The 19202-nt window shown below is 35.5% G+C and overlaps 1 protein-coding gene across 4 annotated transcripts in view; it reads left to right on the top strand.

Annotated features, from left to right (window-relative positions):
- Positions 1–19202, top strand: part of LOC145266480 (uncharacterized) — a 788679-nt gene that overhangs the window by 604674 nt on the left and 164803 nt on the right. For all 4 annotated transcript variants that reach the window (XM_080122199.1, XM_080122198.1, XM_080122196.1 and 1 more), the window contains exon 8: positions 883–973. In XM_080122199.1, the coding sequence (XP_079978325.1) occupies positions 883–973 (91 nt within the window). The remainder of the gene's footprint in view (positions 1–882; positions 974–19202) is intronic.

Below are 19202 nucleotides of genomic sequence, written 5' to 3'. Positions count from 1 at the left end.
TAAGCCCAATCGCTTTCTTGAGACAAAGCAAGATATTGTCGCCGGAATTGATCACTTTCAAATGTATGGCGTCATTTTCACCCATCTCTATGATAAATTTACTTTCTGACGACTTATTTTGTTTTTCAATTTCCTGTCTGAAACGCTTTCGGTTCTTTACTTAGTCGTCAATATATGCGCCATACAATAGTTAATCACTTTGAATATCTAATAATTGAGGGCATACTCTTTACTCGTGTATAGGCTTCGTTTTGATGTTTTGTTTGAATTAATTCCTATTATAACCTTGCATCAACATATCTGTCAGCCAATATACATACTAGCTAATTTATCTACTTCAAATATTTAACAAGGAAACTAGTGAGTTTATCTCATGATTGACATACTCCATCGTTTTCATCCAAAATTTTGATTAATTGACTTAATTTGAGGAGTTATATCTTTACTTCTAAAGTGTGTATCTGTGTGTCCAACGAGACTGAAACTTTGCAAGGAATTACTAAATATTAGACACTCTACACTCAGTGAGCCCCGGATAACTTCTAATTGCGTATTATTAAAATTCAATTTCTCCAAAAGTAGTATTACGTGTGTATGATATTTAACAGCAATTTTTATTTCAATTATGGTTTGGCCAATGGATTTTCCTGCTTTTTCAGGTATGTGATTCATTTTTGTATGGTTATTTTTGTACGGTTATTTTTGTACGGTTATTTTTTGTACGGTTATTTTTTGTACAGCTATTTTCTTGAATAAAAGTATGATGCTCATTCTATGTGTATGCCAGTGTTGAATAATTAAACATAAAAAATATAAATATCAGAATCTTAAAATCTGACAATTTTTATATCCTATCATTATTTTCCTTATTCTTCTTTCCAGAATCAGATAGACAGTTTACGAAAATTATGTATATCACAAGGAATAACGGACAGCCAAATAAATCAGTGCCTCTTTCAAGAAGATCCTAAAGGTATGTATTCTATAGTAGCCTGTAGGCGTCACAATCATTTGCTTAAAGTCGACCATATGAATGCGTAGTCGAATAATTCGGGAAGTATCTTTTGATATGAACCGAGATGGTTGCCTTTGTAGGTTTCATACGCACGCACGTTCGCATATATACACGCACTTATTCAAAAACAACTGCACGTATATTAACACATATACACACACACGTATATATATATATATATATATATATATATATATATATATATATATATATATGGAAACACGCATCAGCGTGAAGAAACACAAGTATTCACACACACACACACACACACACACATATGTATATATATATATATATATTTAAATGACAAAACTACGACAAGAACACAACTTACACACGAAAAAACACATATCCACGCAATAGCAATTATATGTATATACCATAGAGGTCAAATTCACACACACACACACACACACACACATATATATATATATGTGTGTGTGTGTGTGTGTGTGTGTGTGTGTGTGTGTGTGTGTGTATTCATCCACATTAAATAGTTGTTTCGTTTGTATCACGGTTCATTAATATGGCAAGAGGTGGCGAGTTTTTAACATTGATATTGAATAGCCGACTTCATTAGGAGTTGTTTTTATTTTTCCTAAGTTATTCTTCTCGCTAAGATGTAAGGAAATGATAATGCCGCAAATGTTCATTTTAAGTCATACATGATATTTCGCATATATTTAGAACACTGAATATTTTTCTGATATTAGTGTATTCCCAATTTCACTGCGGTCTGTTTCATACATTATAAAAATTACCAAGTTAGAATTGATAGTAAAGTCATAAATAGCGATTATATTCTTACATAATTATTGCAAGAAAAACATGGAATTCACAGTGTCGGATTGGTGTAATGATATCATACATTGGTATATTATAAAATATGACAATAACAATACCGACAGCCACTTTTCGCAAATCCAATCACACACACACACACGCACACACACATACACACTCACACACATATATATATACACACACACACGTATATATATATATATATATATATATATATATATATATATATATATATATATATATATATATACTCGCAAGCAGCCCGGCATTGTCGGTCGTAAAATACGCTTAAATATAATATTTTGATAAATGCAGATTTCGTATTTATTATTACATTATATTGGACCAATATATAAAATAATGATTAAAAACGTTTTAAAAATGACTCCTGCGCAACCCACGAGAATTGAAACAAAAGCGTTTAGCTTACGAATTACTTTTTCCAATAGCTATACCGTTGTATGCATATACCGTTGTATGCATATACCGTTGTATGCATATACCGTTGTATGCATATGCGTATGCACGCATATTTGTAATACTGCCGTCCGACCTTTACCAGGCAGATTCCATTTTTTTTAAATTTTCATAGTTTTTTCATAGATTTCCCCTGGCTAAAACATAAATATAATGTTTCGCATGAGTTCGAATACCCTATATATTTAGTTTCATGTCTGTAGATAAAAACCTTACAGAGAAGTTTGGTTTGCCAAATTTTTAAAGCAAATATATATATACGCATATATATATGAAAAGTCTTTCTGTCTACTACAACTTTTTGACACAATTACTCAAGTATAAATCATGTAGAATATTTGCATGAATTTAATTACACGTAATAGTTAACTAAAGATCATCATCCAATAAGAAAACCGAAAAAAATAATAGGGAATTAATTTAAATGAATGTTTAAAAGGATATGCAAATTAGATCTTTTGCTAGTGAATGTAATTCCATGGCCCATATATGAGAAAGTTGTATTTTCTTTTTTAAATAAACTGAAAAAACGGTTTTTAATATGAATATCAATACACAAAAAAAACACAAATTTATAGGAAAATACACAAAAAATAGAAATATATATATATATATATATATATATATATGTATATATATATGTGTGTGTGTGTGTGTGTGCGTGTGTGTGTAAGATTTCTGGGAGAAAACATCTGTAAAGTGCGCGATTCAAATGAAAATCATAAATATAAGAGGGTAAAATGCATGTATATCTCTTTGTGTAACAGAAGATCAAAAAAAAACGTCGATATCGTCGGTTTCAAATACAACAGAAAGTGGACTAGTGTTTGGCCACAAATGTTGGACACTCTCTTTAGTCTTTGTATATATTTCCTCAGAAATGGCGTCCCACACACCACGTAGAAGTATGTGTTAATCACAATTCTCGATATTATTTTATTTTTGTTTTATTTTTTACTTTTGGAGTTTGGACCTGTATATGAGTAGTGGAATGCTTCTTTCCTTAATCGATGAAGTTTGTCAGCTTTGTTCTCGACCGTCGCTTAATTATATAAAGGAAGCACTTAAAAAAAAACTACAAAAAATAAAATTATTTTTTTTAACAATTTAAATCTGAGAGTAAAATTAACTTTAATTAAGAAATATAAATATATTTACAAAAATATGTTAAATATATAAAATTTTAAAAATATGTTAAATATGTAAAATTTTAAAAATATGTTAAATATGTAAAATTTTAAAAATATGTTAAATATGTAAAATTTTAAAAATATGTTAAATATGTAAAATTTTAAAAATATGTTAAATATGTAAAATTTTAAAAATATGTTAAATATGTAAAATTTTAAAAATATGTTAAATATGTAAAATTTTAAAAATATGTTAAATATGTAAAATTTTAAAAATATGTTAAATATGTAAAATTTTAAAAATATGTTAAATATATTAAAAACCAAACAAGAATTAATATGAATCATACCACTCACCCTCACGGGAACAACTTTGCCTTGTTGATTCGCCATAGTATAACAAATATAAAAATATTGATATTGTTTTAAAAATAAACTCGATTAAAAAAAATATCAAAGTGAAACGAAAATGTGAAAGTGTAACAAAGAAAATGTGAAAAAAGATCATGAAATTTACACGTTTTTATTTGTTTCTTAAAATGCGAGTTATGAATCCATTTATTTCTGCTTATTTGCTTAGGATTGTTTCTTGATTTTATTTGAAAGTTATTACATGATATATCTCTCCTGTCTTCTGGAGCTGTTCAAGAGATATGCCTACGGAAGACATGCATTCTTAAGCGGATAAACAGTGCAAAATTATTTCTGTGACCATAGGGAGGTTTAATTGATTAATTTAAAGTCTTGTTCTTTAATTAATATTACATACTTATGCATTTTCTTCTTTGGTGTTTTCATTTTTAATTTTATTATAAAGTTAGTTTTTATTTTTTTAATTTTAATTATTTTAAATTAACTATTTTCGAAACTGCTTGCTTCTTTGAAAAGGAAGTTTAGAGGTGGTGTGTACAAAGCTGACAAAATTTATGGGTTAGAGAAATAAAATGATAAATAACCACTCATATGTCGGCAAGATTGTAAGAAAACAAAAATGAAATAATAAAGCAAATGGGGTTATGAAAATAAAAATAAAATCACGCCGAGAATTGTAAACAACACAAAATTTATGTAGCGTTTTCTGGAGACATATATAAACATAGGTTAGGGAGAGTCCAGCGTAGGCGACCAGAGATACATCACCTTTTCGTCATTTGAAACTGACGCTGTCGACATTTTTCTAATCTCCAGTAAAACACACACACACACACACACACACACACACACACACACACACACACACACACACACACACACACATATATATATATTTTTGTTTAGTTATTCATTTATTGTTAGTTATTGAATACAGTTACTATATTTGTCCTGATATCAAATGAGATCTGGTTAATAAGGGACTGTAGTTTCTTAATTTGTATGACTTCTAGTAATTTTAGTTTTCGTGTGCAATTGTTAAGGTATTGAATTTTAGTAGTGTTAGTTAAGATATATCTAATGTCGGACGATTATTCATACACTACATTAAATTCATACACTATATTAGTGTGAATTTATTTGTTCCTCCGAAGATGTCTCCGAACCCACTCTAACAACTCATACAATGCATTCATAAGCCACACCACAACAACACTATCCCGACGATTAACCTCCCATTAAGCCGACAATAGCGCATAAAAAACACCTAACATTCCATGATAAAGACCTACATTTGGCAAACCTACTCATCAGTGCGGCTGGACATACACCTTTCCCCAGTCGTGGATCGAACCTACAACCGTCGGACCACGAATCAGTCCTGTAAATATTTCTCCTCGGGTGTGTGTTAAATTCACACCCTCCCGTCGCAACAGTGCTCAAACCATCAGTTTGTTTACAAACAAATTAATAGTGGGAATTGGTTAATTGCTTAAATACGCGTTGGGTGAAAATATATTTACAAAGTGCTCAACCAAAAGAGAGGTTTTTGTTTAAATGTCATCCACATACAGTACTGTTTCGTTGTATCACAACTCATCAGTGCGGATAAATATACACATTTCTTCAGCTGTGGATCGAGCACACATTTTATTTGTTTTACGTAACCATTTATATGTCTCTACACATTCATGCCCAGTTTTCGATCAGCCAGATACAGGTAACTAGAGACCTCTTCAGGGGATGCTACTTGTATAAAAATAGAGTCCGCAATGAAAATGTGAAAAAAAGTTTCGTGCCGATATTAATCAAAAGGACAATTACATGAAATTCAAAAGTGAAATAAATTAACGGTATTTAATTAAGTAAAAGGGAAAAGGAAAGAAAAAAGGGAAAATAGAAAATATATAAGAAGAAAGAAAAATGAATAATAATAATAATAATAATAATAATAATAATAATAATAATAATAATAATGTGCCAGACTGGATGACAAAAGGTAGAACCACACTGCTACAGAAGGACACGGACAGCACAACTGAGGGAACAAATCTACCACTCAATGAATAACCGTGGACTATCCCCGAGGAACAGAAAGGATGCCAAAAAGGGAAAAGAGGAACACGTGATCTGCTATATGTTGATCAAAAGATTCTAAAAGAAGGTAAAAAGGAAGAGGAAAAAATTTAGCCTTGGCATGGATCGACTACAAAAAAGTGTACGACAGGATCTCCCAAGCATGGATAATAGAATGCCTAAAAATGTATAAAATACCAAGCGGGATCACCAATGTAATAGAAAATGCAATGAAAACATGGAGGCTGGAACTGACAGCTGATGGACAACACATAACAGAAATTAACATACAAAGAGGCATCTTCCAAGGAGACTCATTATCACCATTACTGTTCATCATAGCCAGGATCTTGGAATGGAAAAGTACGCCCTACTAGTTATAAAAAAGGGAAAACTGGAAACGACGGATGACATGGAACTACGCAACCAAACAGAAATGAGGGCACTAGGTGAACAAGACAACTATAAATACTTGGGAATTCTGGAAGCAAACACGATCAAAGCAGCAGAAATGAAAGAGAAAATTGGAACGGAATACCTCAGGAGAACAAGAAAACTCCTAGAAACCAAATTATATAGCAGAAACCTAATAAAAGGTATAAATACATGGGCAGGGCCACTAGTGAGATACTCTGGATCGTTTATAGGATGGTCAAAAGAAGAACTGAGACAGCTCGACCAGAAAACCAGGAAACTCATGATCATGCATAATGCACTACGTCCAAAGGACGATATTGACAGACTCTACGTGAAAAGGAAAGACGGCGGGAGAGGACTGATCTCTATAGAAGACTGTGTGAAGGACACAAAAAAGAACTAGAAAAATACAGAATGCAAAACACTGAAAGGATAATTATGGCAACGAGAGACACGTGGAAAACCAACAAAACAGAAAACAGAGAGACAAAAGACTAAACGAGAAAAGAGAAATGGGAAGAGAAACAACTCCATGGAAGATTCATAGGAATGACAAAAGAGGAGAATAACGAAAACACTTGCACATGGATGCGAAAAGGACATATAAACCGAGAAACTGAATCTCTAATAACTGCAGCACAAGATAACTCGATAAGAACCAACAATATCAAAGCAATGATCGATAAAACACAAGAAAACAGCAAATGTAGACTCTGTGCACAAAGAGACGAAACGATAAACCATATAGTAAGTGAATGCAGTAAAGTGGCACAAAAGAATACAAAAACAGGCATTACCAAGTGGAGAGGCCGGTGAACTGGGAATTGTGCAAACGGCTGCATTTTGAGCGAAGAGATAACTGGTACGAGCATAAACCCGAAACAGCACTCGAAAACGAGAACCACAAAATCCTATGGGGCATGGGTATACAAACGGACAAACCCATCCAAGCAAGAAGACCAGATGTCGTAATAATTAACAAGAAAGAAAAATGCTGTCAAATCGTAGACTTTGCTGTCCCAGCTGACCACAGAGTGAGTATGAAAGAAAGGAGAAACAAAGCAAATACACAGAGCTAGCCAGAGAGTTAAAAGGGATTTGGATGATGAAGAAAATCAAAATAGTACCGATAATAGTAGGAGCACTAGGAACAATTCCGAAAAACTTTGAAAAAAGAATGGCAGAAATTGGAATCAGAGGAATAACTGCAAAATTACAACGCCTAACGATAATGAAAAAGATGAAATATTAAGGAAAGCCCTAGAATGTGGAGAATAACACAAGGCAATATAACAAAGAAGCGTTACAGGGAATGAAGAACGCCGAAGCTACATATCTACAAGTTCTACACCACCATCATGCATCCCCTCATTGTCTCATCACCGCCCCCCCCCAATAGAAAAGTGCCGAGAAAGGTCAAGGAGGATGGAAAGACCGAGAGAACTGTGATCGTGGGGAGGCTTAGTGCCACTCAAATTCCAGTATAAACCAATGGCCACTACCAGTGAGAAATCAATTGTATGCGGTTGTTGCGATGACATTTGCATTTATTTGCAAATGCGAAGGAGGTGGAGAGAGCTGGACGTCTGGGGAGACTTGTTGTCACTCAGCTTCCAGAGAATACCACAGGTCTCTAAACCGATCGTTTGCTGACTTGTGTGAAAGCTCTATATGAGCCAATAATAATAATAATAATAATAATAATAATAATAATAATAATAATAATAAAAATTTACACACTAATGAACAAAAGCAAAAAAAAAAAAATTATAAACAACCAACTCAATAAAAACAAAGATATCTTTCTATCTCAGACGGGTAGGAATGGAAAAGGAAATATGAAAACGGCAAGTGTTAAGCGCCAATCCAGTTGGGAGGGAGCGAGCGTTCAGTCAACAAGACAAACGTCTGAGCAAGATGAATTAAAAATAGGTACAACGACAAATTATCTCATAGGTAATTTGAGATGATATTAGTGGTATAGCTAGCAAAAATGATTTCAGATTAACAGTTTTAATTTGTATTAGTTGAGCGTGATAAAAACGAATTAAAAATGTCACTTTGTTTTTATATCTTTTTCTTTCTACCCTTTTTTTTCTTTTTTTTTTTAACTTTATAAAATGCCGCAAATTTTATTTATCTTAGAATATATTGTGACCGACCTATGCAGGAAACGCTTTTTTAAGTTTCACTACAGACTCTATTTAAGTATAAGCAACGATCCCTGAAGAAGTAATCAATGGAAAATCTACAAAATTATAAAAATATGAAAAAACAAATTTATAGAAACATGCTTTAGACTAATATTACGCTTTTTTAGTTGAATAGAATTTTCATCGCTTCTATGAATGTTTCTGTTCAAATAAACGAGTATTACAGCATTTTTTTTTATATTATTTTCTTTTAAGTATAAAATATACTTTGTAATGTTTATGTTTTTTATAATTTCATATTTGCTTTCTCGGGTAACAATGTATAGATAACAATTCAACATCGTATTTGCTTGATTAAATCATAATATTTATTTACATATTAAAAATTGGGTACTCTTGCATAATTTGACCCGGATTCTCGGGAGTTCTCGCCAGGCATAGATCAAGCGAGACCGTTAATCATCGGCTTCAGCCGAGCGTTGTTCAAATGTTGAAACGTTAAATCGACTTTTTATTTTTTTTATTTACATCGCCGACGGAGTGTTAGTTTTTCGTGACCGTACCCGATTGCAACGCCGAAACCATCCTTCCAATAATAAACAAATATATTCTGCTTGGAACTGCAGCTGTATATCCGGACCTATGACAAAGTAGGAGGAGATGGTTTGGTTTGTTTGCGTTTATAGTAGTGCAACCTTTTAGTAGGAGAAGAAGGATTCCACCAACCACCTGGCAGTAAATCATAAGTATGCATTTTGTAGACCCCGCGACGAAAGGAACAACGAACCACGTCGAGAGGATGTGGGGAGGAAGCAAAACAGCGAAACAAGCAAGAATGCGGGACCAACTGGGAGCTTCTGGGTACATATTTACTTGAGGCAATGTGGAGAGGCAAAAATTCGGAAACGCTCCTTTTTTTTTCTTGATCACAAATCACATTTCCGAAAAAAAAAAGAACTTGTACTTACATATAACAATTTACGGTTAAAATAAAGAAAAAAAACTTTTTTGTTGATAAATATTTTGAAAGAAAAAAATATAAGTATTTTCAGTCCTGTAAAGGTAGTTTTTGTTATTTTTTATTATGTGCACCCCCCCGGTTTCTTTGTTTTTAAATTAGTCTGCGTCTGTTACAACGCTCGGCTTAAACCGATGATTGACGGTCTCGCCTGATCCACACTTGACGGGAATTCCTGAGAATCCGGGTCAAGAATACCAAAAATTGTTACTGAACATTAAAACAAATATGTTTCCATATGTTTCTTGCTAGGAGCGGATTTAGATCGATAACTAGTGTTGTTGCTTTGCTGCTTCCTTTAAAATCCTGAATTCCTTTAAAATCCTTGAATATAGTTAGGAAGCGATTTGTTTATGATATAAATAAACACTATTTTTCAGCCCGAGTACGTTCTCAGCTTGAGACGTATAGATTACTCGTACATCTGACACAAGAAAAAGCGCATTTAATCTCATTGCAGTGTTTTTTATGAGAAAATAAAAATAAAATAACACGTCCTATTTGCTGTTCATGCATGAACGACCGGGATGCAGATCCGTGCGACATAATCATAAAAAGAAAACTTATATAAAGTGAATTGCAACTTATAATTTCCAGTAAAATTTTACTAAATAAAAGGTGTGTTTGATCCTGCTATAGGGCTTTGTTTTCCATCATATCTCTGAGAAGAGAAAGCCTCACAAATATGTAACAGGGATCGAACAGATTCATCAAGCAATTGACGGAATTCTTCAAGAAATCATTATCAATGATTTCCTTCTGCTCACTTTATTTGTATAGCGATGACGACCTCATTTTATGATGTCATCCACTTTACCTGAGTATACCTATTTCTGTTGTAATGGATGACGTCTTCATTAAGTGCAGTTATTATTTATGACGTTTTTTTAAACAAGCTAACCAACAATCAAATCACAGTTTCTCTCTCTCTCTCTCTCTCTCTCTCTCTCTCTCCAATTTAATAGATAAAGTCTCTATTTTGTAACGTTATTCTCTATGCATGTGTATGTACTATCTTTGTTTTCATAGATGATATCATCTGCTAACGTCATCCGTTTTTTAAATCACTATGTGTACATGTGTACAAACAACGTAAACTACATAACTACAAGATCAAAGTGTAGTATCTGTTCTTCAGATGCTGCACTTCTATTTCTTGTTCTCTTTCGGTGGAGGAGAAATCCTTCACGACTGAGACAATTTTTATTTTTGTACCTTTTCTCCACCTTAAAAAACGACCCTGGTGTCTAACTCTGTCCCGTGGGGAGGCATAGTAAATAGGTACATAACTAAGAAACCATATCACAGAGTTTAAAAATAAACATAAATGACCCCATTCTTTGCTTTAGGTTTCGGCTTCTATTTTTACAGTAATTTACATCTAATTGAGTATCTCACCAGAGGCAGTAACTCTTTCTTTCTGTCATGTACTTTCTCCCGTGATGTTACTACCATGACACGTCAGCTTAACTATAGACTTGATCGCTGTCAGAAAATTTCATGTTTTTGTTTGCATGTTTTCATTTATACACTCTTTCACATCTGATCTTCTTATAGACCTGCGTTTCATTTGATAACTGGCCTTACAGATCATTACATTTTGCGACAGTTTTCCTTGCCTTTGTTGTGTCAGATGTCAATTCCATGTTTTATATCTGTGTCACATAGCTACGTGGCTTGCCTTTTTCCTTTAAGGTATTTTCTTAATATTTTCGTGGTTTTCATCAGTATTGGGGTTTCTATTTAAACTCTCCTTTTGAGTTCGATTATTCCAGCTTTTTCCAGGTATTTTTAGGTATTCTTACAATTGTTGATAGTACAGTGGTTTGCATGTTACATGATTTATTTAGTATTTTCGGGTTAGTGTTCACGCGTCATGTAATCACTCACTGACAAAAGAAGATGATGTTCCCTAGAGTTTGAGTAGCACCAAATCTATCCAGATTTCCAGTACTCTCCGGTTCTGTGGATAACGTTTGCATGTCACATTTTTTTCAATGCAATTTACGAACTAATTATCGCTGATAATTGCTGTTTAGTTTCTCTAGAATGTACGTGACGATAAGCCTACCTCAGAGTGCTAATATTTTCCGGGCTCTTTCAGTTTAAGTTTTTACATCCTTTCAAACCAGGCACAATTTTTTTCTCTGTTAACAACTAATGTTTATGCGGCCGTCCCAAATATGCGATTATTATTATTATTATTATTATTATTATTATTATTATTATTATTATTATTATTATTATTATTATTTTCTCTGGTAACAACTAATGTTTATGCGGCCGTCCCAAATATGCGATTATTATTATTATTATTATTATTATTATTATTATTATTATTATTATTATTATTATTATTAGCGGGACCTGTGGAAATTCCACAGCGGCATCTTTCATATGTAATATATTGCTGTTGGACATCCTATGGGCGTTCAGCATGAATTAAGACACCATCATATCACTCTAGCCTTTTTGTTAAAATTGTATCGCCCCCCCCCTTACTAAAATAAATTTTTCTTTGTTATATTGTCTCGGCTGATTATTTCATTACAAACACACCAATCAATTAAGTCACATTTCATCATTTTTAATAAATCTTGGATATGTTACTAATTTCGACTATAATTTTTCATAATTTTAACCCACATTTTTTGCCCAACCTTACTAAAATAATAACTTTGATATATTACCAAAATTATAATCAAATAATGATGTAATGTTTAGTGCGTAATCGGTTTCAGCTATTTTCGGGACTGATTTCATACCCCCCACACCACTGTTAAAAATATACATGAAATAAAGTAATGTTTAAATCCTAAACAGTTTCAGCCATTTCCGGGACTGACTTCATATCCCCCACTTCACTGTTAAAAATATAGTTGAAATAAAGTACTGTTTAAATCATAAACTGTTTCAGCAGCTTTTCGAAATAAACACTGTTTGAGATTAGACAACCATTACTTCAACATGAATTTCTGAGTGTAGTATCAGTCTCAGCATTCCAGTATGATAATTATATATATATATATATATTATATATATATATATATTCGAGAGAATGGTGTTGTTTTTTAACTACAGAATAACTAAAAAAAACAATTATTTCTTGACAACTTTTGCTTGTATCAGAAAGATGAAATTTTAAATTTTATAGAATAACAAAATAATATAAAACAATATACAGAATTGTCAATCGAATTTGAAATTTTAATTTTACCCTAAAATTCAATGGACACTTTTTTCACAAATATATTTTTTAATGTTTTAAAATCGATTAAACTATTTTTATCTCTAAATAAAAATTGGGAACATTTGTTATAAGAATATGTAAAGTAAAACTTGTGAATAAAAAAAGCAAAAAAATAATTACATTTTTAATGAAATTAAATTTATTTTGTTTCGATTGGCAAATAATAGAATTATTTCTTTTTATTAAACAAATAGGAAAATAGAAAATTAATTAAAACCAATAACGACTCAATGTCAAATCATTTGCACATATTTTTTAAATATAAAAAATACTATCAACATACCCCTTTTTTAATTATGAAATAAAATAGCCTATTTGAAACAGTAAACAGGTATTTTTCTTTAGTTTGGGAAAATTTTTGCTAAGTAAATCGTTTAATTGATCTGTCAAAGATATAGAGTTATAAGATATATAAAAATTAAACGACAATCATTTGGAAGAAAAAAGATGTAAGCGTGACACACAAAATAACACACACTATCGTATTGATATATAAAGTATATAGAAAATAGCCGATTCCGTGTAAATTACATGAAATGATATTTTCAATACTAATTATCTTGTTCCTAACTTGTAAATGTTTGGATAAAATGTGATGAGATTGCAGTTGAATATATAATTTTAAAAATGAACAGTACATTAAATAATTTACAAAACTTATTTATACACAATATTTCTAGTGAAGGTTGTTCCTCTTCTCTTACCATGAGTAGATTTATTCTGAGGACAAATTTTCACTTTCACACTCTTCATAGACCTTGCTCGTGAGAAGGCTACATAAAGTTGTCCATGAGTAAAACAAGCTTGTGGTAGGTAGATCCCAATTTTATCGAATGTCTGTCCTTGAGCTTTATTAATGGTCATTGAATATGATAGGCAGACGGGAAATCGAATCCTGTGCAGAACAAATGGAATATTTGTGTCACTGGGATAAGTTAAATTCTTGGAATTAAAACTCGTGCCTGAGCATTAGATCCACTGAATCTGTACTAAGATATGTTTTGCTCTCAGTTGGTAATCTTCGTAGAATATCTTCATTAACTTCTAAACAATCTGCATTTTTTTGGTGACAAAATAACTCTACTTTTCATTTCGTCTTGTGTACAATTATCAAATATGTCTGATACTAAAGAGTTATTGCATACACATTGTTCTGGAATATCAATCGTGTCATGAGAAACATTATCAAGTGAACTATGAATTCGACCATTTCCAATTTGTAATAGACATTGTGTGAAAAATTGTTCGTTTTCATTAGTCCTCGTATTCTAAGAGAGTTTCAGTTGATGAAAATGGTGCCACATTGAGACTTCTTTAGACATGCATCCAATACTGCCGCAGGTGTAGGTCCAGGAACCACAGGCAGAATTTGCCTGAAGGCTCCTTCTAATACGATGACTTTACCACCAAATATACTATTATTGTTCATAATATCCTGTAAACAATTATCAATGGCATTCAATGCATATCGAGGGATCATTGACACTTCGTCAATGATGAAAACTTTCACCTGCCTGAGAATATTTGCTTGGTCAGAATTATGTGGAATATTGCATGCAAATGTCTCAGTCAAAGGAAAAGGAAATTTGAAGATACGGTGAAGCGTTTTTCCATTTTTCCATTTGCTGCAATACCTGTCCAAGCAGAAGTACTAACAACCACATTTTGAGCCATCAGGTAATCATGAATCATGTTAAATAGAAAAGTTTTACCAGAACCGCCGGATGCATCCAGATAAAACAGTCGGTGCTTAGTCTCTAAACCTATATCTATTGCACTTACAGCGTAAATGACACTATCAAAAACATTTCTTTGCTCAATATTTAGTACTTCAGGATTAACTTCTTGAATTTCTTCCACGTATTGAATGACAGAAAAGCCATTGATTGATTCTGGCAGACCACGCATCGCACAAGTCATGCCATTTTCATTCAGAATCATGTTTATGTGATGCAGAGCGATATTTTCTGCAATATTATTATTATATTGGTGTAAAAGGTCCTCTATTATAAGGTGTTTGTTATCATTCCATAATTGTAAAGTATTTTGTGGTGTATTGAATAAACAAATCAAACATGTTAAGAAGCAGTCGTGATATTTGATATACAGCTGCCTCACTCAAAGCCATCTGTAGTTCGTCGTCATCTTCAAGCAGTTGTAATCGAATACAGGCATCCTTAAAGGTCGGTAATTCTTCACCTCTTACAGTTTTCAAGTCATCAAAAGAAGTTGCACCTTGTACATGAAGAAGAGGCATCCTTAAATAGAGTTTCTCAGCATTTCTAGGACTGACAGAGTATATTCTTGTTACAATCTGGCGGTGGCGTTGTCTTCTGGTCCAGTTGTTACTTTGCTTGTTGAATACATATTATTCAGGAATAACAATATAAAGGTTGGCCCTTGCATCCACGTCACTTTGGTTAAGTTTGAACCATGCAGTTAATTGCGTGTCGCATCCTTCTGCACGGGCCGCAGCTGTCTTTGTTCACCGGGCCTATAATAAACTTGTTGCTCATCAGGTAAATGGAGCGCCAGTCGATAAACTGTGTGTGCCTGTCCATACATTTTGTATTCTGACAAACGCCAAACATATTTGAAAAGATATTTCACACTTTTTACAGATACACACTATGACCTTCACCTTCACCGAGGTGCACGACTTATATGATCTTCACCGAGGTGCGCGACTTGACACAAAAAAAACAGCCTCTTAATCACTTGCTAACGCACGCGTCACTGTAACGTCCAATGACAACAACAACAACAACAACCTTCTCACTAGACCTGCCTTTTATACCACTATCTCAATCCCTTCTCTTGCGCATGCGGCTGTAGATTCCTGACAACCTCGAGACTTCCGCTTATAAAAACCCAAGTTTTGTTGTCGCGCATGCCTATACAAGGCACAAACATGTGGGCGTTTGTTTTGTTGGTAAGTACTACACTCCCCCCTGATCTGATGATCACATAGTGCACTCCGGGGGTGGCCTCTTAGTTCGTTGGCTTCTGCGAAGGGTGGTATTTACAATCTCGGGTTCAGGTTCTGGTTCTGGTTCTGGTTCTGGGTGTGGTTCTGGTTCTGATCCTGCTTGATCAGACGAACTACAACTACCACTCTCTTGCTCGGTGACCTCACTCATCAGCAGCTCATCATCTGATGATTCATCGCTCTCTTTAGTTGTGGGATGTACTTCACTAGCTGGGCGAAGATCGCGCACATGGCGTGGGGTTCCATCAACAAGGACCGACTGCTGGCTGACCACTCCAGATATTCGTCCTCGCTTGAACTGGGTGGTGCACCGGTTTCCAGGGGGTCTAACCCAAACTGGATCCCCTACCTTGTATTTGTCATGACTCTCCTCGTCGATTGGTTGGACAGTGTTAATGCCCTTTATCCTAACACGGTATTTGTGTATGGCATTGGCCGGTGCTGTTGTTAGTGTCTTCCCATCCTTTGGTGTGATGTTATACCAATACGTGGCCTCCGTAATGGTGCATTGCTTGCTGGCAGCAATTCTCTTGATGCTGCGATGGCTCCTCTCAGCAATGCCATTCCCTGATGGCACATGAGCACATCGCACTCGTAGTCGGACACCCCACTAATTCAACAACTGCCGAACTTGGTGGCTACAAAAAGCAGCATCGTTGTCCGTCAATATCTCTTCCGGCGCACCTCGCTCAGAAAAGATAGATGATAGTTGATGGACAACATTCGCTGATTCCTGCCTGGTCATTTGCCGCCACACCGCAAAACGAGTGGGTTCACAGTCGATAAGGGTTAGAAAGGGCTTACCAATGTAATGGGTAATATCCATCGCTAATCGTTGCCACACATGCTCAACTTCCAATCGCCCCTTCTCAGGTGCAGGATCGATAGATTGGCATGCCTCACAGTGCTTGATGATCTGCCTGACATCCGCCCTTGTCACTGCCGGGTCCACACGCCTCGCAAAATACAAAGTTCTTTTGATACCTGGATGTCCACTCTGCGCATGAATTTTTTGTATTTGGCATGAGCTAATCGCGCCAACTGCGCAAGATCGAGCAGCGAACTCCACGCCTGTCTTCACAGCTTTATACCATTTGTGAGGCACACGGGTTAGTTGGTCTGCACGATTACAGTGTGATGCCACGAGCGTTACACTCACCGACAGGTCATACTCTGATACCAGACTCTTCAGGGTGTTTAGCCTCCGCCGGATTAACATCTCACTGGCTGCCTTAGTGCGGACTCTCGTTCGTCCCGAAAGAGTGTCGGACACCCAGTGGTAGACGCAGAGAGAATCCGTGTACAAGTGTAACTTCTTTGACTGCCATTGCAGTGCCAGATTTAAACCCTTCACAACAGCATCCAGTTCCGCCAGGTTGATGTGTTGAGCATCATTCACGGGTCGCAGCCAGCACGCGTCTTCAATTACATTTCCACGTTGCTCCAATAACACTCCTAATGCCAAAGAACTAGCGTCAACCCACACATTCACAGTGTCCCCATCGACACACCATTCTCCACGGGCAGGGTCCTCCTTGTTAACTCTCTCTAGGGTTTCTGTCGTCATCAGAGTTAGAAGAGCATCATCAGATATATCATCCCAACCTGTAGTTACTAAACTTTCCCTGCGTTTGATGACGCCCACAGCTGCTTGGAGCCAGCCACACGCTGGTAAGTGACCAATAAGTTTCCCACACAAGGAAAAAATAGTCCGCCGCGTAATAACATCAGGGATATTTTGAAACACTGGGGTTTCCAAAAATCGCACAGCCCCATCTCTTCCGATAACCACTCCCCCCAGTGCCTTAATAGCATCATATCCCAACAGTACATCGAATCCCAGCAAATCCCCTCGCATCACCAGCACATTAATGCCTGCGGCCACACCACAGTCTGTGTGGACTTTGACAGTTCCGGCTCCACAGAAAGCTTGCGTATTGCCACCTATTGTGGTTACTTTGATGTTCTGCTTTGTCCAGTTTCGACACAACTTGGCACTCATGATGGTGTGTGAGCACTCGGAGTCAAGAAGAGCTGAACAAAGCACTTGATCCACGTACACATTTATTGTCGGTTGCGCCTCAATTAAATCTTGTCCGGGGAACAGGGCGGCGCTGCCGTCCTGCCCCCCTGATGCATTTCCCGCACAATTTTGGGATAAATGTCCATAACTACCACATTGGAAACAGCGCGGGCGCCCCCGCCCCTTGTTAGTACAATTTTTTGCGAAACATCTCCCATTGGTCGTGGGTCTCATACTGGGACTCTTTTCAGCATTAATCTTGGCTGCCTGCGCCATCATTACAACCGGTTCCCTCAGGTCCTCCTCATCTCTGATAATGGCTCGAGCGCGGTTTAACAAATGTTCCATGGGCGTTACAGATACGCTGGTGGAAGCCTTCAACAGTTGCTTAACATGGGTGGGAAGGCCGGCCACAAACGCATACGCCAGTGTTTGCTCTGACACTCCAATGCCAAATAGAACTGCAAGTTTCTTCAGCTCCGCGAAGAAGACGTCCACGGTTTCTCCTGGCATGAGCTTTCTAGAGGCAAATGTTTCGTAGGCCGTGCAGGGATCCATGGCAAATGCCTTGTATAAAGCATTTTTTATACAGGTAACATCAGCCTTCTCCACGGCACTAAGTTGCTGATATACACTTTGGACGCCTCCAGCCAATCTCAGGGGAATCACGGTATGCACCCCCTTTACTTCACAGAGGTTGCAGGTCAGCTCAACCCTTTCGACCCAGTCGACAACAGAAGTGGATCCGTCGAATTCGGGTATCAGTTTTAAATCAAACTTTGCCCCAGCCATAGTTGTCCAGGAAAAGAGACAAAACGAAATAGCCGAAATAGCTTATGACCTTCACCGAGGTGCACGACTTATATGATCTTCACCGAGGTGCGCGACTTGACACACAAAAAAAACAGCCTCTTAATCACCTGCTAACGCACGCATCACTGTAACGTCCAATGACAACAACAACAACAACAACAACAACAACCTTCTCACTCGACCTGCCTTTTATACCACTATCTCAATCCCTTCTCTTGCGCATGCGGCTGTAGATTCCTGACAACCTCGAGACTTCCGCTTATAAAAACCCAAGTTTTGTTGTCGCGCATGCCTATACAAGGCACAAACAGGTGGGCGTTTGTTTTGTTGGTAAGTACTACACACACTTCTAAGATAAAACCCTTAATTTTATAGAATTAAAAACAAACATAGTGTTTGTTAAGACAATGTTGTAATAAAAATTAATTTATTTAGAAAAATGAACTGTCATTAAATATATATATATATATATATTTAATATATATTAGATTTAATGTTTTTATAAAAATATTTTATGTACAAAACAGGTTTCGTTTCGCTAATAATGTGTCGCTTTTTTGGTTTTAAGGTCAAGGCTTTTCATGAAAGTTGAGATTTCATAACGTTGTAGTAGGAGCAATAATATATTAACGAAAACATCAGCCTCTCTCTCTCTCTCTCTCTCT

The sequence above is a fragment of the Euprymna scolopes genome, chromosome 41 (assembly GCF_053919585.1).
Source record: "Euprymna scolopes isolate OS-2025 chromosome 41, ASM5391958v1, whole genome shotgun sequence".
In the NCBI taxonomy this organism is placed as follows: domain Eukaryota; kingdom Metazoa; phylum Mollusca; class Cephalopoda; order Sepiida; family Sepiolidae; genus Euprymna; species Euprymna scolopes.
Note: the sequence above shows the minus strand (reverse complement) of the source record. Positions and strands in the feature narration are given on the sequence as shown.